The 22,689-nt window shown below is 40.2% G+C and overlaps 3 protein-coding genes across 4 annotated transcripts in view; all 3 read left to right on the top strand.

Annotated features, from left to right (window-relative positions):
* LOC108607636 (neurotrimin) overlaps positions 1-22,689 on the top strand; it is a 45,921-nt gene that overhangs the window by 17,717 nt on the left and 5,515 nt on the right. For both annotated transcript variants that reach the window (XM_033293687.1, XM_033293688.1), the window contains exons 2-6: positions 6,917-7,023; positions 12,969-13,185; positions 19,278-19,436; positions 19,493-19,621; positions 19,698-19,848. In XM_033293687.1, coding sequence (XP_033149578.1) covers positions 6,917-7,023; positions 12,969-13,185; positions 19,278-19,436; positions 19,493-19,621; positions 19,698-19,848 — 763 coding nt within the window. The remainder of the gene's footprint in view (positions 1-6,916; positions 7,024-12,968; positions 13,186-19,277; positions 19,437-19,492; positions 19,622-19,697; positions 19,849-22,689) is intronic.
* On the top strand, positions 4,066-5,457 carry LOC108594391. Its single transcript, XM_017979553.2, has one exon. It carries the CDS (start codon positions 4,078-4,080, stop codon positions 5,326-5,328), a length of 1,251 nt encoding a protein of 416 aa, XP_017835042.1. The 5' UTR covers positions 4,066-4,077; the 3' UTR covers positions 5,329-5,457.
* Positions 20,519-22,556, top strand: LOC108608415 (membrane metallo-endopeptidase-like 1). The gene has a single exon (XM_017999774.2). The coding sequence runs from the start codon at positions 20,557-20,559 to the stop codon at positions 22,522-22,524; it is 1,968 nt and encodes a 655-aa protein (XP_017855263.2). The 5' UTR covers positions 20,519-20,556; the 3' UTR covers positions 22,525-22,556.

Here is a 22,689-nt window from a genome sequence, read left to right as displayed (position 1 = left end):
GATTGAACTTGCGCCCCTAGACCCAGCTGCCAAGCTTTTCACTATACACTATGCAATAGGTGGTTAGAATTCGTGTTGGTATTGGTGTTGGTGTTGGTGTTGCGGTGTATGTGATTTCGAAGGTATTTTGAGGGTGCTATGCTGATGGCAATCGAATAGCTGGCTAGCTATGACTAAAATCAAGGCTCTGGGTTAACTAAGCGTTGCCCCAATGGACGAGACACGCAGTTAAATGCATAAGCTGCCAACCCTGACCCACATGCCCTATGTTGCACATTCGAGTTGCAGTCAACTAAATTTTTATGCTGTATGCAGCTTAAAGTGCGCTGAATTAAACTATGCTATGTGCACATCTATTTTTGTATGTTTTGCCTTAACTCTCATCGCTTGATCCGCCAACTCGGAACAAAGATAAAAATGCAAGCGTTGCGTAAGAAAAAAAGTTTGCTATACACTTACTACAAACAGAGTCTATCAGATGTCTTGTGTATCGACAAATGTTGTTATTTGTAGTTAAGTTTTCTTCAAATTACTACACAAATAAGTTGTGCGTCGCTTTATTTCTTATCCTTTTGCCAAGTGCATGCAAAGTTCGTTGGCTCAGATCAAGTTGAGTTCCTTACGCTTTTTCCCAGCTGCATTTATGTGGCCCATACATCTCAATTTGTGCGACTTGTGAATTGGGTTACAGTCTGTAGTCTGTAGTCTGTAGTCGTCGTCATCGTTGGGGGCCAAGGCAATTGAGTGTGACTGCGCTCAGAGGCTTGAGAGACAAACAGAGCGAAGAAAAGTTAGCTCAGCTCAAATATCAGCGAACTGTCACAGTAGCTGTTGTTCTTTCCTAGCATATCAATTAACTTGGCTTTGACTTTTGCCGGCTTATCATTTGCATGAAAAGCACAGCGCTATTCACACATCCACGCCAGCAGCTCCTCCTTCTGCTTCAGCGACCACATTGCGAGCAGCTTGGCAACTTTAAGCAAAATCAGAGTCTCTAGCCCTGCTCAAATGTTTTTCCAACAAAGAGTTAACAATTTTTCTGTGTAACCTTTTTTGTTGCGAGAAAAAACAAAAGTTTTGCTCTTTTAAATTCATTTAAACGCTTTTAGCGCTTTTCACGCCAGCAAACCGACCAGCCAGTTAGTCAGGATGTCTTCTGCTTGTCTGCTGCTTTATGGTTGGACCATCACAGAGCCCGCTCGCCCGCTCGCCCGCTCTTCCGCTTGCAGCTAAAAACTTTTGCTACGCTTTGTTTCTGTTTTTTTTTTATCTGCTTGTTATTTTGTAAAAAATGTCTATCATTGGACCGACCCGCAGCTGATGAAAAAAAATTGCAAACTTTTCGCGACGCACAAAGTGAAACTACAAGTTGAAGCATATAAAATCAGGCTAACTAGTGTTGAAAGTGTACTCTACACAGCACTAAACATGGCAAGGAGAAAATTTACAAAAAAAAATCTAAGGGCTTAATGCTATTTTTATTTAAATATTTATTACAAGCTTGAGCAACAATTCGAAGCAAAAAATAACTCAAAGTAATTTTTAAAGCACATCAACTATCTCTCGACTTTTTTGAACATAGAACTAGCCAGGTACGTCTTTGGCTTTTGTTGTTGTTGGCCAAACGCCGTTCTCAAATGGCCAACAGCCCATTCATCCGCATGCGTAGCGCATGCCAATTGTGCAATTGTTGGAAAATTTTCTTTAGTTGCAAACTTGTACGTTGTGTGTGACTTTTCTTTTTCATTTTTATGTTGCCCAACTTTTTGTCCGTTGTTTCTCTGTCTCTGTTTTTCTACGCCGTAAGCTTTGTTTTGTTGCGGCGATTGTGAGGAGGAGCTGCTTGCTTGCCTTAATAGGTGTTGGCAATCATGAAGTTGCTCCGCAATTGTACGGCCAGAGCGCGTATTGAGGACACCAACTGAGACTAACTTTTTGCTGCTTGTATGTATGTTTGTATGTCTTGCTGTGTGTGTGTCCGTCTGTTGGCCATTAGTCGCTTTGATCAAATATTTAAAGCTAATGAACAAGATGGGCCCACTGCCAACTGACAGTGCTGAACTGAACTGAACTGAAGTGGCAGCAAGAGTCGCTGGCTACTAAACTCGTTTGGCATTTTCAATGATTTAAGAGTAAACCTTACGAAAAACAAACAAAAATAAGTGAGGACTTTCATCAGCTGACCTGGCCAAAAAGAGTTCAATCAACCTAACAAATTTCAATCAAGCTGCGGTAAAAACTAGTAAGTACGACTAGTCAGCCAGCCAGCCAGTCAGCTACGTTCGTTCGGCACGGCGGAGTCAACGAGTCACGCTATGCCACAATTAGGATGCCTCTGAAGTTTTGTCAATGAATGAAAAGCGTTTGCAACTTTTATTTAACTTGATAGAGGTCCAGGTCGACATACACAGCCACAGCCACACACAGATACACACACACACACACACGCTTAGAGAGAAATTGCAACTGAGTTTGGTCAACAATTGCCTTCTAGAACGTGCACTCACGTAGAGTGCACATGCACACACACACGCACACTCATACATATACACAAAAATAGACGCTGAGTGGCAAGCAAAGGTAAATGGTTAAACCAATGTCTAGTGGCTCGTTGGTTTAGGCTATTTACAGCTGTAACTTTTTCGAGTCCTTATCGCGTTTCAGTTCTTTTGGCTTGACTTCAGCTACTTCCAATAAATAAAATATATTTTTTCAGCTATGCTTTAAAATTTCATTGAATATACACATTAATTTGAAAAGATATCGACAAACTTTAGCAAAGTATGGTATGTTCACAAATTAAATTTTACAGCAGCAAGTTGGACCATCGTAGTCCGTGTAATGTAATCTGTTTTACATAAAACTTAAATAATTAATTACTACAATGATTTATAAATCGAAATTGCTTGTTTACCCAGGATTTCATACAATAATGTGGGCATGAATAATGAAAAAAAAAATACAATTTTATTGCTTACAATTGTTCAAGAGTTAAGGCAGAAATAAGAAACTTGTAAGCTTGTGCTCTTATACTAGACTATATATATTTATTGAATTATGCAACAATAATATCAAACACATTTTTGTGAAAAACTTTGTTATTTTTAAAGTAAGTTCATTTTAATATTAGCTTCGATGCTGGGCAAAATAATTGTTCTAAGGCAGTTTTTCGCTCACACAGAGTCTCTACCTGCAGTCAATACAAAGCCCCTACCACCCAAACTCACCCACCCCCAACAAAGCAGCGACTTTCTCTTTCAACCATAGAGCGATCGAGTGGGTTGATATTAAGAGATCGTGGGTTGATATTAAGCAATTACTGTCGCTCACGCTCTCTGAGGGGCGCTCGCTCTCCCCTGTGATCAATGTGTGTGAGGCTGATAGATAAGACAGCAAGCGAGGCCTCATGCAGGTCAGTTTTGTTTAGACTATTGATGATTAAGCAAGCAGTGAACGTGTTGCCAGAATAATAATAATAAATAATTTGTATTAAAAATAATTGCAATAAATCTATTGAACTATTTGTAATTAAAACCAACAGAAAAGTTGTAAGAGAGCTTATAAAAGTATAATACTAGACCATATATAATAGTTTATTGATGCAGTTAGTTTTATCAATCAACTGGTGAATATTCGAATATTATATTAAAATGAAGAGAGCCCTACACTTCAGAGTATTTGAAGTTTAGCATAGACAATTTGTCTTTGCATACCTTACGTACGATTTTCTATTTCAAATATTGTTAGGCTGAACTTATATTGATTGTGCCAAAGTCCGCAAAAGATTTCGCACAGTGCAGCAGCTCACACAAACACACACATAGATAGCCGCAATCAGAGCCACACAGCGAAAGGCCTGTGCTCAGTTCATTCAGAGGCTGTCGTCGTAATCGACAAACCGACTGACCCCAGCGTTGAACCACAACACGTCCCCGCTATCGCCACCACCAACGCCACCACCGATACCGCTGTATGTGCATGTAATCAGGACTGTTGTAACTGCTGCTGTTTACATTGGAAGCTGACCCGAACAGCAACTTGTGCGTTTAGTTGGCAATCGAAAGTATTCGCGAAAAGATGTACAAGTGCAATTTCTTGTTGCTCTCGCTGGTGCTGGCAACCAGTTCAATATGGTGGTCGTATTCAGTGGCGGGCGAAACACTCACCGCGCTTAATGCCAAGGACTTTCAATTGGATTTCTTGCGCGCGCTTTCCAATCTCGCCGAACAGCGCGCGGAGCAAAGCTTAAACGATTATCTGCAGCAATTGGAGCGCAATGCGAGCTACGCCAACTACAGTGGACAACTGGCAACGGCGCTTGCCAATCAACAGCTGCCAGCCAAGGTGTTGCTGATTAAGCAGCTGCTCGACGCTCAGCCCCACAATGAGCTCGACTTGGAGCACATCTGTGTGCTGCGTAATCTGCATTTTCTGGGACGCCTGCAGCAGTCGATGCGTACTGAACGTGATGGCAGCGCTCAGGAGATGCGCCAGCTGCGACTGCATCGCTTGTGTCAGCAGTTTGAGCGACCACAGCAGCAGCAGCAGCAGCACACTAAGCCAGCACCCAAGCCACGCCTTATAAATGAACAAACTGTGGGCTCTGCCTTGCAGCAGCTGAATCTGACACAAAGCGCAACCGCTGGCAATAGCCTGGACCTCAATCAATTTGGCCAGCAGCTGTACGAGCGTGTGAAGCATTCAGGCGCCGAGATCATAGATAACTATGTGCTCATACTGCGTGGTCTGCTGCAGGACATTATAGATGCTGAGCATGCGGATTTGATAGAGAACACCACGCAGCTAGAGCGTGTGGTGAAACAATTGGATAACATGCTCGCCATACAGGACTTTTATGAGAAGCGCCAGAGCGTCTATGCGTTTCTGGAGCGTCATCTGCGCACAGACATTGAGCAACTGCAACATGACTCCAATGGGCAGCAACAACATCTTAATGATCAACTATTGGCACAGCTTAAGGCCAAAGGCTTGGACCTGTTTGTCATCTTTCTGTTCAGCAACTTTGAGTTTCTGGAGCAGGTGCATGCTCAATGGACCCAGCTGCTGCCACAGTCACCCAGTTTGCTCTACGATGAAGTCAGCCGACAGCTGTACGACATACAACAGCTCTATGAAGTTTTTAAGCTGCACACTGAGAGCGAAGTGAAGTACGAGGCGTATACGGGCGCTTTGCGTGCATTACACATACGCACTGTGGAGCAGGCAACGGAGAATCATCACATCTTTGAAATGGTCAACAACGCGGCACAGAATGTGGGCAGCATCACCTTCAACATGATCAAAGCCAAGTGCAAGGAGCTGCTATAAACGACTCTAATTAACTTGTTTATTAGCCTTGAAATTACGCCAAGGCAACATTAGCACGCTTGGCTAGGCTTAGAGTTAAGTTTAAGATGCTCTGCCTGCTGCATTCAAGGAATTTCCAATAAAACGACATATAGCTTAATTATATTTTGCAAAACATTGTTGTTGTTGTTGTTCAGTCATTGCTGCTTGTGCTTTGTAATATCCGTCATGCTGCCGGTAGCTGCATCGGATGTCAACTTAATAGCGCTTCAGGCGGCTACAGCTCCAACCTCAGCCAGCCAGCCAGCCAGTCAGCCAACCAGCCAAGCTGCCTTATAGTTTGATATTCTCTAAACCACTCTATGCTTTGCTGCATTATGCTGCATTGTTGTTGTTGTTGTCGTTGAAGTTTATCTGATGACTCTGGCCTGGCCGCTAAACTAATGACTGTTGCTGCCATTGGCCAAGCACAAGCGCAAGCTAATTAATTGCCGTCGTTGCAGGTGATTAGAACTTAAATGAGTTGCAGCTTCAGCGGTCAGAATATCATCAGCAGCAGCAGCAGCAACATGGCCAAGCCAAACTGTAACCATAGAGATTGCTAAATACTTATGTTTGGCCATCAGTCTGTGTCGAGTTCACAAACATTTGATTTTCCATTTGTACTATTGGCTCTCGTTCAAGCAGCTTATCAACTGTCGCTTAACTGCATTCAAAAGCAAATACCTTAAATTGCGTGCAATTATATGTTGCTGTGGCATATCATGACTACTCAAGGCTTAGTTAATAAATACGTATACATTTCAGGAATTTAAGTTGCACACTTAAGGGTCATAGCTCTTATACTTATTTTTGTGTTTATTTCAGCGAATGAAACTATGCATTGATGCGACGTACACATGTGTGTAACTGGCATGTGGATAGCTGCCAAACTGCCAAGTGTTAGCACAACATTTATCACCTTTAATGTGCTGGCAATACAACCTGCTGGCGAGTTGGTTTAGAGCATGTTGCTGTGGCCGCCTCTGTATTGTGGCAAGGGAATCGTAAAACAAGAGAGCATAACAAGTAGCGTTTTCAACTGGCAAGAGTCATTGCTTTAACAATGCAGCGAAATGCAATTTCACACTAGGCTAAGCTGCAGTCCAACGGGTAACGCACTGCCGCCAGTGGCTCCGGACATGTTGCCCCGGAGCTGAGGCTTGAAGTGCTTGCGCACTATGCTTGAATTTTTACGCCATTGGCACTCGAAAGGCGCAAGGCGTGAAATTTAATTATGATTTATTGTTGCGCTAGCCTTTATCTCGCTTAAATGGGAAACTTTTTATGAGATACAAATGTTTTTATGCATATTTTATTGACAACGTTTGGCTGTCAAAACTTTTGGAGCATTCGCGGCATTAATGAGCTCGTCTTTATGGCCGTATAATTTTTGAATGTCTGCGTTAATCGCTGCCATCCCCAAACTATAAAGCAGAATATTTATGCGCTGTTGCAGCTATTTATAGTTAATGGAGCTAATGAGCGTGATATTCATTTCAGACAGACAGTTTGTGTGATTTGTCTTAATTACTTATGTCGGCATATTTTATGTTTTATTTTATTGCAGTCGTGCAGGAAGATCCCGAATTTACGGAAGTCATTGATAACATAACAGTGCCTGCGGGACGCAATGTCAAATTGGCATGTTCGGTGAAGAATTTGGGCTCCTATAAGGTAAGTTGATTGCTCCAGTGCTGATAAATAAATCAAAGCTAATCAAGTTAATTTCACATGCCATCATTCTAATAAGCAATGGCCAATGCCACATACAGACAATCTGAATTTAGCTAATATGTGGCCTGTCTTTAAGAACAACATGTCTATGGGGCATTCAACAATATAGTAAGCCGCCTGCCCCTGTCTCTGCCACTGCTCCAATGCTGTCAGCTAAGTCAGCAGCAAAAGCAAGTCAAGGTCCAGGCAGTAAGAGCAACAGCAACAGGCAACAGACGCTGTGCCCCTCTCTTGACCATACACAAACACGAGCTGACGACTGGACAAGCACAGAGAGCATCGCAATGAACTTGTTGACTTGGCTGTGCTCACACCACACTTGAGTTTACTTTGAGTTGTAGTCAGAGTTGTTGTTGCTGTGTTTTTGTTCTTTGTCCCTCGCCCAACACTTGTCGCACTCCCCATTGGCTAACAAAGTCCACCGGGAGGCACAAAAATGAACAGAAAGCAATAGAAAGAGATCTAAGCTATGACTTTAATTAAGTAATTTGAGCGTTTAGCTTGCAGTTGCACATTAGCAACTTGATAAAGTCTAAGCAGGTGCAAGTGTACAATGGAACGCTCGCTTTGACAAATGCCAGCTGCTTAATATTCATTGTATGCTGCATACTTTTAGGCTGTACTTGATATGCATAGCACTCGCTCTCCCTCTCTCTCTCTCTCTGTTATGTCTGTCTCTATCTCTGTTTGTTTGACTGGCCGGCAATTTAAATTTGCATCCAATTGAATTTCCATAATGTGCGTCAACCAGAAACGTGCATACATTTCATTTGACAGCAGACACAAGATATTTATGATCTCCCGCCCACTCTCTCCACCACAACTCTGAACTTCGCATTGTAGTTGACTCTTTTTTAACTGCTAGCCCATGTTATGTGTGCTCGTAATAATTTTTATGGCCCTTAAGTTTGGCATGCAATCGCCCCGTTTCCAAATTCGCAATGTGCCTGCCTGTCCAGCGCCTTTCGCCGCAGGTATGTTCAAAAGTTAACCACCACCAGCACCGCCACCAACAACAACAATAACGTGAGAAATAAGAGCAACAAAGCAGCAGCAGCAGCAGTAGCAACAACAACAACGCGTAACTGCAATAAAACGTGACTTTGCATGCAAAATAGTTGCGTAGCTTCCAAAAGGCAAATAACATTGGAATTGATTTTTATAACCTATGCCAAGGTACAAACGTTTTAACTACCCTACAAGAATGCCTTGCCATTTATATAAAAACATTTTGTTTATAATATTTCATTCATTATAGGTTTTATTATAAAAATTACATTGTAATGATTATGCTCTGATTTTTTAGACTTTTTTAATGGTATTTAATTTTATAATACTTTGCGTCTTAGCACAATTTTTAAGCAATTAAAAATGTATTATGTATCTAATATTATGATTATTGAACATTCTTTTATTTATTAACTGAAATTTTATATTACATTTTTATTGGTATATTTCATTTATTATTTTTGTAGAGTATACATTAAGCGACTTTTCGCCAGCGCATAGTTAAGGAAATTGTGCGCTTTCTTAATTCTTCTTAACTGCTGCTGCTGCTGCTATTCCTGCCATGCAAATATTTGAGCTGCGTGTAAATTAACTAGCGTAGTTCTTCGACGCGGCTTTTAACACGTTTACGCTTAAATTGTTAATATTTCGAGCGTTGCTCTTGCATTGAGACTGAATCTCGCTTCAAGCCAAAAACTGTCGACATATATCCTGTCATGTTGTTGTTTGTATTTCAATTCTCAACGCCTACACAAACAACCAAGCACACTAGCAGCAACAGCACCAGCACCAGCAACAACAACAAGAACAACAACAATAACATGGAGAACAACCCGTAAAGAGCATAAGTTTAGTTTGTTGATGTTACTGTTGTGCCGGAACGAACCATAAACATTTTCAAGCATAATAAAGTGTGTTTATTTTTGCTCTGGCTGAAAGTTTTTTGTTGTAAGTTCTTTTGTTTTTGTTTCATTCTCTTTTTTTTTTTTGTTGTTGCTGCTTTTTTTGCTTTTTGCTAAAAATTTTATGACTTCATTTAGTGTTTTGCTTTGCCGTAGAGTGAGCTGCGCCATTACGCAAATTGCAAATTGGCCGTTTTCAGTCTCGTCTATCGACAACTGCCATCAGCATATGCCTCAAACTCTCAAGCGCAGCCCAGAGAACTCTTAGTCAGCCAGCGAATGTACAAAGATAAATTTGCACAGATTTAGAGAACGCATAGCATATAAAACTACTCAGGGTAACTAAAAGCTGGCGAGACAATTGTAATACTCAAAAGCCAAATGAATAGGTTCTGTGATAAGACTTAATGGATACTTTTAAAGGGTGACACTTTTGTGAATAATATATAATGAAAATACTCTTCACGCCGGAACTAGCTCATACATGCTCTACTGTTAAATAAAGAGTACGGAAGTCATTAAAAATTTTATAATTAAATTTAATATAACATATTTTTCTTCAAAAAGTTGCTTGTTTATATTCTGTACTGAATATAAATACAAGTTATTTGTTATATATATAGAATATAAATAGAAGTTATTTGTTCGCTCAAGATAAAAACATTAGTTAACTATAGATAATATAGTTGACGACACAAAAATGGTTGAGAAATTCATTAAAAAAACCTAAAAGTCCAACTACAGTATTTACGTATACGTAATATAGGTTAATGTAATTAACCAAACTTTAATTAGCTATGTAGATAATACTAATTGTTTGGTGTAACTGGCAATGGTATAAATAGTCTGCGTTTGCTAACAGCAGACAGTCTTCTAATTAGCTGTGTGCTGAACGAAGAAATCATGTGTTCTAACTGGATCCTCTGCTTACTAATTGTACTGGTGGCAGCAAAAGCTGAAGCACAAGATCAACAACAACAATTGTAAGTAAGCCCGTCTAGAGCAAATTTGTAGCATATCGTGTAAATATCGTTTACAGGATCCAGATGTTGCAATAACGGATGATCTCAGGGCTCTCCTAAATGCAACGAATCTGGAAAGTGGTCGCGTAAATTCGGAACTTATGAGTGAAATATTGAAAGTCCGGGAAGCCATTCTTTTGGGAAAAGAGCAGTACAAGAAAAAAGTAGCACAGGTTATTGCATTCAATATTTACAATGACAATCGCTTACGTCTGGAAAAGGACATTAATGATCGTTTGAATAAGATTTGTGATGATCTTATACCTAATGTTCAAAGTAGAGAGTGTAAGGATTATTACATTGAGCAAAAGAAAGAACTAAAGCAATTACTTACGAAATCAAATGAAGACAAAACTAAAGAGCTCCCAAAAAATTTAAGTGTCTGTGTACCTAAAAATAACACAAAAAAATAATTTTGCTTAGCATTGGCAATTATCTTTAAATAAACGGTAAAGGACTTGAAGCAAATCATTGAATTTTAGTCAACAGCTCTCAATTAGTTAGCTCAAAGTAAAAGTTAGCATAGCTTGCAGTATTTTGTGTTTGCTTAAGTCATTTGTGCATCAAGCAAACTTCAAGGAACGCATTTTCAATTTCACATAATTCTTTAAATCGGAGCTTCAAGTGAATAAAGCTTGCACTCAGCTAACGAAAATTTCAAGTCTGCAGACGACGACGAAGCGGAAATGGCCACAGTCAAGTGTCAGTGTCAGTATTGGTTGTGGCAACTGCAATGCGGCAGACTGAGCAGAAGCAGACAAGAGCCCAGAGTCATCTCATTAGTCTAACAAATCTCCGGTCGGAGTGGGCTAGTGCTCCGGCGGTCACTCCAACTATAAATGGGCTTAAATATGCGTAAAATTTTAATAGCAGCTGAAAAGCCTATTAAAAACTCACACAGCACTAAACTTTGCCTTGACTTTCGCTGCACATTTTGCCAACGAGAAATTATTAAGCCAAATGTCACACACTCTCACCCATGGAACGACCGCCAGAGGGCGCTGCTCATTTTGTTTGGCTTTTCAACTTTTATGCTGGCGCTTTACATGAGGCCTAATTAATTTTATTCAAATGACCCCAAAAGCGAGCCAAAAATGCAAATGCAGCGAATTGCCTAAAAAATTCAAATGCCATTTAGTATGCACAAATTACATATGTATGCGTATACGTAGGTAGCTATATATATATTCAAGTTTACATAAAAGCTGCGCGCTAATGCCGCTTTATTGATTTTCAATGCAACTCAGGCTGCCCCCAGACTACGAGCCGCCTGATAAACGCAGCATCATTAATATATTATGCTGCTGCTGTTCACTTCATTGTTGTTGTTGTTGTTGTTGTTGTTGCTTTTGTTGGCACTTTACACACTTAGTGCTAGAGTTAGTGGCAATCTACTTAAGCAAGCCAGCAGCAGCTTGATTCTTATTCAGCAAGTGTTGCACACAAAGCATCAGGCGCTGCTATCAATGTAAATAAGCATCGTCTCCACCACCACCCGCCCACCCACTCACTTCTGGCAGCTTGGGATCCCTTGTCTAGTCGGGCTTGTCGCACGTTTTCATTGCAGACATTGAAAAATTAACCGATATCTGTCTATGTTGCCTGACACTATTGTGGGCTCCGCTAGGCAGCGGCAGCGGCAGCGGCAGCGGCAGTGGATTGGATCTGCTCTAGTTTGCTAATACCAACTGTGAATTCTAAGCCCCCACTCGCACGATTATTTTTTAGCACAACAGCACATAGGTGTTGCCAAGGGGGCAAAAGGTTAGAAGCTGCATTTGCAATTGGCCAACGCTCAAAAATTGGCTACAAAAATATTTATTTTTAAAATTTCAAACTCAAATACTTTATAAAATGCATAAAAATAAATGAACACATTTTGTAGAAAAGTTTATTCAATTGTCAACTTTTTATTTTTTAAATATATATTATGTTCTGGCGATTTTTATGTTATACGTCAGTCGAATAATTTATATAAGATAAGAATTTAGTTGATGATTGCAAGATCAAGAATGTTTATAAAAATCTGAAATCATTTTCTATGTTATCTAATTGGTAATTAAACTATTTTGCATTAATAACTTTTCTCAAAATAATATTGTATTTACCACAAAATGTATTTGTATTTTACTCTGATTGTAAATTTCTATATATGTATGATAAATGCAAATAATATTTAAATGAAGATAAAATTATACTAAGAAAATGGTTTAATATTTAATGTTGAATTTTAAGCCCTATATGTCGAATTTACTTGAAAATTACTAGCACTCCCTTTTGTTTGGCGACTCTGCTTAAATTATTTTCATTTGTTTGCTATCTTTGTGGATGCCAGTCTATCTCTCACTCCCTTTATTCAATTCCCTTAAGTTCGTGCTTGCCTTTCTGTGCATGCAACTATGCGTGTGTGTGCGTGTGTGTGTGCTCAAATTTATTATTGAAATGGCATCAACATCAACAGCGAAAGTCGAAAATACTTGCCACTAGTTTTTGTTTTTCTTTTTTTATTCCTCGAGAGTTGCGTTCAAATTTGCATAAATTGTTTGTAGTTGCTTTTTTTGACGGTGGCAGGCACTGCATAAGTTGCTACACTGCTGCTGCCGTTGTGGGTGCAACGGTTTGGGGCACGGCAGCCTGATGACGCAAACAGCCGCAAAACTTTAGCATCGGCAATGGCAGCGAGAGCGGCAGCTGCTGTCACATGTGACAACAACGTAGCCGAACTTTGGCAATTTGACCAAAGGAGCAGGCTGTCCAAAAGCTCGACATCGTTTGTCGTTAATCCTTCATAAAAATTGATGATGATGGAAGCGAAGTTTGCCAATAAAAATGCTGACAAGCATGTCAGCTGCTAATAAATGAACATTTGATACATTTTTTTTTTTTTGCACATCACATGACAAACGATTAAATAATATTGTTAAATGTCAATCTTTTCATTGTTAACTTTCAGGTGGCGTGGATGCACTTTGAGCAATCGGCCATTTTGACCGTGCACAATCATGTGATAACGCGTAATCCGAGGATTAGCGTAACACATGATAAACACGATAAGCATCGCACATGGTTTCTGCACATCAACAATGTCCAGGAGGAGGACATGGGTCGCTATATGTGCCAAATCAACACGGTGACGGCTAAAACACAATATGGCTTTGTCAAAGTTGTCGGTGAGTTGTACATAGGATACATATGTATGTATCTATCTATGCTTGCGTGTGTGTGTGTGTGTGTGTGTGTTGTAGCTTTAATAGCATTGAAACATTTGTTCTGGCGTAATGGCTTCAGTTACGTGCAGAGCTCGTCAACAGCTTAGACACATGTCCTTTGCATATTTCATTTCATTTACCAAACAAACTGTTGTAAGTTATTTGACTCACAGCCAGAGTGAAAGAGAGAGAGAGAGAGACACGCAAACTGCTCAGGCCACCACACATGCAATTAAATTTCACACAAAGCTCTCTCTCTATTAAGGCAAGTAAACATTGGACTTGCTGTCTGCTTTATAAAAATATTTTATATGACATATGTATGCGGCATGCAACATGCGGATTGCTGCTGCTCATATTCGCACCTCTGGCATTGTGACTACAACAATTGCATTTATTTATGAGTCGGCAAATCTGTGTGTGTCCCAAAGCGTGCAACGCCCGCGTTGATACTCACAGCTATGCAAATGAACGCTCCAAGCGAAAAGTTTAATAAATTAGCATAAAACATTTAAAGGCAGTTAGAGAAGATCATTTAAACTATGATTGAAGCTTTATGATTGTTAATTTGAATTACCAAATAGTGTTCTGATAATGATTGCGATTTGACTTCATCGAAGCTTAAAAGTTATATTTTACTTATTAAACTAAAGATATTAAACTAAGGACTTTCCCAATTTATTGAACAATTTGAAGTTTAATTAATAAAGCTTAATCTGAGCATTATGCTAATATTAAATAGCATATCTTTTGAGTATTGCAAATCATATCTCAAGCTAATTTTAGATAAAAGAATTTAAACCTATTAAGTGTCGCCTGTCTTACTGGAAAGCGGTCAAACTCAAATGCTGCTTCTCATGTATTAAAGATTATGATGAAATTTTTACACACATAGATTATAAGATAAAGAATATCTCTACTGCATTAGCTCGTGCTCTCGACTTGTGTCTTCTAGTAAATGAGCGATGTATTGGCCATAAAATAGGCAAAAAAGGCAACAGTTTTAAAAGAATTTCTCACACAATTGAATGCTGCACTCTTAGTGCCTTAACTAACTTAAAATATTCGCAAAATTTACTTTTAAAAAATACACATGCAGCGCATGGAGACTCGATTCGCAGCACCTGGCAAATGTAATCTATGCTAGCACTTTACATGCTCCATCTACTCGTAACTGCCGCTGTTCATAATACGCACAGATTCCATTACAGCCAGCAGTATGCAAACACACACACACACACACGTATGCACTTGCCATATGCTTCTTTGTCTATATGTATGTCTAAGCGTTTTTCATGTTTACGTAGCGCTGGGGCAACGGCATATATGACTTTCAAAAATTTGTGCGCTCTCTACGGTTTTTTTTCTTTGTTTAGTGTTCTTTGATGGCATTTTCAAAAAGCCGTTAAGCACGCCTCAGTGTTGTAAAATGTTCAAATAATACGCCATCCCAGCAACCACACAACCAGCACCACCTACGCACCACACACACACACACGCGTCCAGGCAATTTGAAGCGGCGTGACCAAAACGCGCAACATTTTTTTAACCACTGTTGTTGGCCATTCTTTTTTTTCTCTTTAGTTGTTGTGCGCAAGGCGTTTACAGTTATCTCGTATAAACACACACACACACACACATATACACATGTGCAGCCTGTGCACGCTGATGTGGCAAAAGTTCGTAGGAAAGGCAAATTTACCAGTTTAAAAAATACGAATATGACAACTTTGGTTGCTGGTCAGCAGACAAAAAAAATATGCAAAAAAGCATCAGGCAAAAAAATTAAAATATGCCACAGGCATTTTTGTGTTTGCACTCAGAGTAGGGCATATGAGTTGCGAGGCTGCGTTTGCAACAGTTAACAGAAAAACTTTAAGTAGGTTTAAAATCTATTTGTAAACTTATTGCGTTTAAGTCAAAATAATATAAAGACATAGTCCGTTGCCGCCGTTCCTTTTGTACTTCCCGCTCTGCTCCTATCTCTCTCTCTCTCTCTCATTTCTTGCTTTCTTTTCTCTAACTGCTCTTTCAGCCTCTGCTCTTTGACACTGCTCCATATCCCTATGCCCATGTAGCATGTCCTATGTCCTCTCCGCTGTCCACCAGCTAAAACGTAACTGTTGCATGGCGTAGTTTTTAGTTCTGTGTAGCCTTCATTTGCCTCCAACCACGTGGCCTGCCATTTGTTTGCGCACATATTTTTCAAGTTTTGCCACAAAAACTGATTTATGTGACTGCCACAAAACCGTCTGTTGCCCCATGCTTCCCATCATGTCCACGTTCCACGTTCATGTTCACATCTCTCTAGCTGCTGTCCGAAGCCGTGTGGCTACATACATGTTTGTTGACCGGATGATGTTGATTTGTCAACTTGAAAAGCGGATCTAGCACAAAATTCTTGCAATTTCCTCGAACATTGAAAAGTTTAGTCAAATGTTATTTTTATTAGATTTATGAATAAAGTTCGCCAAATTTGCCAAAGAGCAAAACAACTAACTGCTGTTGTTGCGCTTCACTTACATACATACATACATACATACATACATACATACATACATACATACTATGCGTATGCGTAATATAGTTGTTAAATTATTGAAATTCATATGAAAAACATTTTTGCAATTAGTTTTTGTTCACACGTTTTGAAATTTAAATATTTAAAATTCCCTTTAATGCTATGCAGTTTTATTTAAATTTTATATTGTATATTTGTTGAACACGGCGCTGTCACAAAATGAACATGACAATTTACTTTGCCACCTGAAACAGTTTTATTTATCAACGCGTTTTTTTATTTGCTTAGATTTCAACCAATTTGAATCTCAAATAAAGCCTGCAAACAGATTTGCAAAATAAGCGCTAAAATTTAAAATGTCATAAAAATCAAAATGTGTTTATAATTTACATAGCGAAATCGAATTAAATATGACAATATTAAATGGCGCAATACATTTAAAAAAAAAGCGATTGAAACTTTTGCCCGAAAAGCAACAGCAGTAAATTTTCCGGCAAAAAATGATAATTACATTGGGCAGCAAACATAATGAAATTAAAACGTTGCAATTGCTGTCTAAATGAACCTGGTGCAGCGAATAAATAAATAAAAGTAGCAAATAACAAACAACAAGTATATAAATAAATAAATTTCGGGGAACGTGTGTGCAACATTTGTGAATTTAATTTGCTGAGCCAAACACAAAATGCCAAATTCGAAATGCGACAAATGAAATAAAATGTAGGCGATAGCATAAAGTGGCAGCCAAAGGACGAAAAGGGGCAAGAGCGACGCCCAGGCAAAAAGGCACATTAAACGCGTTTGAATTTATGACTACGGGGCCACGCAAAATGCATTTAAATGCGGCACCAACTGGGCTGAGCGAGCGACTGTGTGTTGCATGCCACACACTTACTTTGCGGAGTCACGGGACAGACGGCACGGCACGGCACGGCCTGGTCCGGCGTTTGCTCTTGTTTGTGCGTGCGTGCGAGCGCTTGCCCCATGGGGATGGAGGCAGGAGGTGCAGTTTGTCCAAATGACCGCACAAAATGCAAAGCAAATGCAACAAGGCAAACAACACAGGCAACAATAACGAGAAACAGGCAATGCGAACATTGTTGACTCCGTTGGCAAATAATTTTTAATTTCTGCTCATTTAATGAGGCCATTTATTAAATTCAATTAGAATGTTGACAACGCACAGGAACAGCGCGCTAAATGAAATTTTTATGATCCGTGCGGTGTGCAGCGAGCAGCGTTGCAATTGCAGCTGTAATCAGCCTAATGAACTTTCAAAGTACATTGTACTACAAATTCAGTATATTTAAAGACTAAACACTCTCCATCTATAAAATGTGGGCAACTATAATTATGCGGCGCAGGTTAAAGTTCACAAAGCGTTTTCTCTTTTTTTTGGGAGCGAGTATATGAAGATTAATTGCCGCTCATTAGCTGATTAGTTGGCCAAGCTGATTAACTTTTTTTTTTTTTTGCTGGTAGAAACTTTGGTAAGCGGACATGGAAAATTATGTAATTTAGCGCACACGCCTTGAGGCGTGGCAATTAAAAATTGTAAAGCCTTCAAATCAAACTTTACTCATTGTCTGGCTAATTAAATTTCCCGTTGCCGCAGCTCAAAGTGTGTAAAAACTTTTTTTTTTTTTGCTATAAAGAATAAAGTGTGAAAGGCAAACAATGTGGAAAAGCCACAACACGTTTGTGCGCTAAAAGTTTTTCGAGCTTTTCTCTGCTGTTGTCACCAGCTGCTAAATATCAATAAAGAAACTAATATGTCAAGCTGGGCTACAGCATGTGGACAACAGCTGTAGTTGTTCGGCTTTAGTGTCCAAGCTTGGCGATTAGCACATCAAGCGTTTATTAATAGCACAGCAAATGGTTGAGCAAAGTTTTTCTTTAGCTCTCCCTTTTGGGCCATAAAGTTGCCAGGTTGCTGGCATTATGATGGCTCAGGCGAGGCAGACAAAAGTTTACAGAGCGCGCATAGAAAAAGTTCAAGTAATTGCAAGTTTTAATTACAGTTTGGTTTTTATGCGTCTACTTCATTCACACCCCAAGGCATAGGGCAGGCAGAATAAAAAGCAAAGCGGCTAAATGGACTTAAGCATAGCTTTGGCTTAAGCTAAGCGATTGACAATTCAGCCAACTGAAGAAGGGTAGCGATCTCATTAATTACGTATACGACAAGTGTGACCAAAAACTTGCTTTAGCTAACATTTAAAAATACTACAGGTTACTTTACCATATTTATACATTTTATTACAAGAGATTGACAACTCAGTCAACTGAATAAAGGTTGTGATGATCAATAACTTTGCACTAAGCTTTCAACAGTTTAATTTAGCAAATTTTTGTATTTAATTACAAGCACAATCGACGCTCATGCCCAGCAATGTCAGTTAAATAAAAAAGTTTAGCCATTTTCCCATTTGATGCTTATTGAAATCGTCGCGAGTCAAGCGTTCACATTATTGATTGCTTGAGGGTCAGGGCGTCAAAGCCAGACGACAGCTAAGCGCGTCGGGCACGTGACTCGAAGGCCTTGTCCAAGCTTTAAGTTCTAGCAACAACAACAGCAAAAAAAATTGCATGCGATATCTTTTGATTACAGTCGTCGCTCAGAATATGAAATGAGACAAACTGCAGCGCCTGTCAGCGACTACGACAGCCAACCATGGTCCATATGTCCAGCTGCCAGGCCAAATCCTTGGCCTTTAGCTTCGTGCGCTGTGATTTGCATAGATTTTTCATTACAGATTTTCGCCTTGCCGCCTGAAAGCGACGACAGCACAAAAAATCCAAAGGGTTTGTCGAAAAAAACAAAACGAAATAGAAAACAACACACGAAAAAAAAGAAAGAAAAAAGTTAAAGCAATTGAATGCCAAAGAGAGAGCAAACGGTGTCTGTTGAGCCCTTCAAGGCTGATGGCAATTTGATGAAGGTTGCCTGCATCGATTTTTAAATTAAGAGACTCGCCCCAGAAGTTAGCCAAATTCCAGAGACTTGTCGCAAAGCTAATTAGGCTTAAACTAAAATATCTCCAGGGACAAAGTTGAATCAGCGCGTCGAAGTCAACAATGCATGAAATGTCATTTCTCTCGCATTTTCCTTACACTACCCAATGGCATGTAGCTCGACTTATGCGCTTTGAGCAACTAGCAAGTGTTTTAGTTTATTGTAACGAACTTTTGAAGCGCCTGAAGAGAGCTTTAGAGAAATCTTGCGAAAATAAATCTACAGCTCAAATTGGTCATCGCTGCTAATGTATCTTGTTTGGCCTTGCATAGCTCAAGGGAGCGCATAAATTATATTCCTTGTCGAGTGTATTTACCCAGCGTGATGCATTAAAATATTATTTGTTTACTTTGCTTGATATCTTCTGCTTGAGCTGTGTTCATTTTCTTGGCAATGTTTGCCAAAATGCAAAAACTTTTTGCATTTAAATCAAGCGCTGCTTACTTTGAGTTTATGTTTAGCTGGCAGGAATAATAATATTCATGTCTCGCCCACTCTCTCGCTCTCGCTTTGCAGTGCCCCCCAACATTGACGATGCGCTGACCTCCAGTGATGTCATTGTGCGCGAGGGCGACAATGTCACACTGCGCTGCAAGGCGAACGGTAGCCCAGAGCCGTCCATCAAATGGAAACGAGATGACAACCATAAAATTGTCATCAACAAGACGCTCGAAGGTAACTTCCACCTTATGCATTTAAATCCAAGTCTACATTACATTGCATTTCCACAGTTAACGACCTGGAGTCCGACTCGCTGGAGCTGGAGCGCATCTCGCGTCTCCACATGGGCGCCTACCTCTGCATCGCCTCCAATGGCGTGCCGCCCAGTGTCTCCAAGCGCATCAAAGTGAGCGTCGACTGTAAGTTCTGATTAGCCAAAGCGATTTATCACACAGTTCATTCATTGCTACTTTTGTTTGTTTGTTGCTCTTGCAGTCTCTCCCATGGTCTGGATACCGCATCAGCTGGTGGGCATACCCATGGGCTTTAATATCACACTAGAGTGTTTCATTGAGGCGAATCCAACATCGCTCAATTACTGGACGCGCGAGAATGAGCAAATGATCACCGAGTCCTTTAAATACAAGTAAGTTAACTCGTTCATTAATATTATAATAGTTAAACTTACTCATAATTCATTACAATATCTGCATAACATAATCCTACATAATGCCACATTAATTTAAAGTTCGGCTTACTTAAATAGAAAGCTTTGTTTCAATTACAATTCAACAGAAAATATTATAATTTGATATTAATTAATATCAAAAAAGCATTCAGATATTGAATTCAATTTTATATTGCTTATAATTTAAGCTAAGTGACTAGTAATTGTAATCATTACTAAGAAGATTATTTGTAAAATTACAATAAACTATTTCGATTTCAAGTAATAGCAAAATAATGTGGAGTAATTAGTTACTATTCAATGAAAATTTGAATAGAATCTAAGATTTAATTTAATTTAATTGATAAGTAATGGTAGTATAATTCTATATTTCATACTCATTGACAATATTAAGCAAATACTTATAGATCCCCGCATTGCCAATATTTTGTTATATGCATAAATTTTGAAGCTGTTGTTGTTTGATTTGTTTATAGCTCAATTTTTAAAATTGTCATTGCTCTTTGCTGATTACACTTGGAGCGTACAACTCATAGGTAGTATAGATGCTATGGAATTAAGCTTCTAGTATTTTTGCTGATAGTCGCAACGTTTCGAGTTGGCATAAGCAGTTTGCCCGCAACAATGGCAGAATACAGAACATGGCGCGGCTTCTCACTGCTCTTAATGTGCTGTATATTAAACATAGAAGCACGTGTGATTAATCATAATATCAATAAAAATAACAATACGGATACACAGCTGTTGCAGCAGATACTCAGCTATGTGAACGAGAGTGTGGCGCCTTGCGATGATTTTTATCAATACGCCTGTGGCAAGTGGCACGAAGGCCAGCAGCTCAACAGCTATAACGAGATAGTGGGCATGCTAGATCACAGAGTGAATGAGAGGTTGGTAACACTGCTGGAGCAGCTGGAGCAGCGCAAATTGCAGCCAGACAGCCTGGAGGCCAAGATGCTGAGCTTCTATCGCACTTGTCGCCAGTCAACGAATGTGCAGCGCTATTCCAAGCATTATTTGGAGTTGGTGCCGCCAAATGCGCAAATTACTTGGCCACAGTTCGTAAACAGTTCGAGCCATTGGGCAGCTAACAAATTTCATTGGCTAGAGACGTTGGCGCGCTTGCGTCGCTATGGAATGAACAATGTGCTCTTCAAGCTGGACGCACAGCCAGCGCTGAAGAATAGCAGCAGCTATGTTTTGATGCTAGATAGACCTAACTTTGAAAGCAGCACCCAACGGCTAAGAGTGCTGCGCATAACGAATTTAATGCTGCAGTCAATGGGCTACAAAGGCTCACAGTATGAGCTTGCTAGAAGTGTAGCTAAGCTTGAGCTGACGGTGCGTGAGCTGGCTGAACGCACAGCAATCTATGACGCACCGCCTGGCAACTATGAGGAGCTAAGCCTGGCGCAGCTGGAGCTGTATGTGGGCGGCAAGTGGCGCAAGTATTTGGAGCTGCTGCTGGAGCAGCGCATACCCGCCAACTATAAGCTCTATGCCTATAATGTGGACTATCTGGTGGGCCTCATGCGTCTGCTGGCCGACTGGGATGCCAAAGTGCTGGCCAGCTATCTCATGCTGCGCTTCGTCCAGCACCTACAGTTTGAAACGATGGATAGTGATGAGCGCATTGAATGCGCGCAGGATGTGCGTCGCAATATGGAGCTGGCCGCCAATTGGCTCTACGCGGAGCACTTCTTACCCCACGAGCAACTGCAGCCCATGCAAGCGGCACAGCAGCAGCTCTTCGAGCAATTGCGTGCTCAGTTTCTGCTGCAGCTGAACTCCAATCGTTTGCAATTGAGCACTGAGCAGCGTCAGCTGTTGCGTGAGAAAATACTCAACATAAGTCTGAACATAGGCAACATGCCACAGGTGGCCAATCGGCAGCAATTTGTGCGTCAATTCTACGCCGACTTGCAACTGATCGACAATCAGGATTATGCTCTTAATCATTTGCGTTTGCTTGAGTTTCGCACGCGGCGCTGGTTCGAGCAACTGCAGCAGCCAGCCTCAGCTACGAATTACTTCTACATTTCCGACTCGGAAACCGCCTATAGCTCTTCGCCGTACTTCATGCTTCGCCAGAATGTTGTTATCCTCCCCTACGGCATACTGCAATCGCCCATTTGGGCTCAAGACTCCCACGATATATTCAAGTACAGTTTGTTTGGCTTTATGCTCGCACACGAGCTGATGCATGGCTTTGAAAGTCAAGGACTCTTATACGATACGCATGGCAATTTCAACAAGCTGGGCGTGCAGATCAGTCAGTCATCCAGTTATGCTGACAGTGTCAGCTGCCTGCTGCAAAACGAAACCGACTACGTCCAAGAGCGTGAAGCGGACATTGCTGGCATACGTCTAGCCTACGATCTTTATTTTGGCCTAAACTCTCACTTCAATCAGTCGCAGGTCAGCTTCACTCAGCTGCCGCTTAAGCAATTGTTCTTTCTTAATGTGGCACAATTCTTTTGCGGCAATGCCAAGAGCGACTCGTTTGTTGACCACGATTCGGATGAACTGCGACTCAGACAAATGCTTATCAACTTTACGCCCTTTGCTGAGGCCTTTGGCTGCCAGCAAGATCGCGATAAGATGCATCCAGCTGATAAGTGTCAATTGTGGTGAACCAAGCAATTAATTCACTATCAGCTTTTATTTTCAACATGTTTTTATTTATAATGACAAATTTAATTTGTAATATAGCATAATTTTTAATTTAAAAATATATCGAGTACTTAATTTTAAACAAAACACAAAAGCAAATATTTTCTTGAAATCTTAAAATATACA

The sequence above is a fragment of the Drosophila busckii genome, chromosome 2L (assembly GCF_011750605.1).
Source record: "Drosophila busckii strain San Diego stock center, stock number 13000-0081.31 chromosome 2L, ASM1175060v1, whole genome shotgun sequence".
Lineage (NCBI taxonomy): Eukaryota > Metazoa > Arthropoda > Insecta > Diptera > Drosophilidae > Drosophila > Drosophila busckii.
The sequence above is the reverse complement of the archived record's forward strand: the minus strand, read 5'-3'. Positions and strand labels throughout refer to the sequence as shown.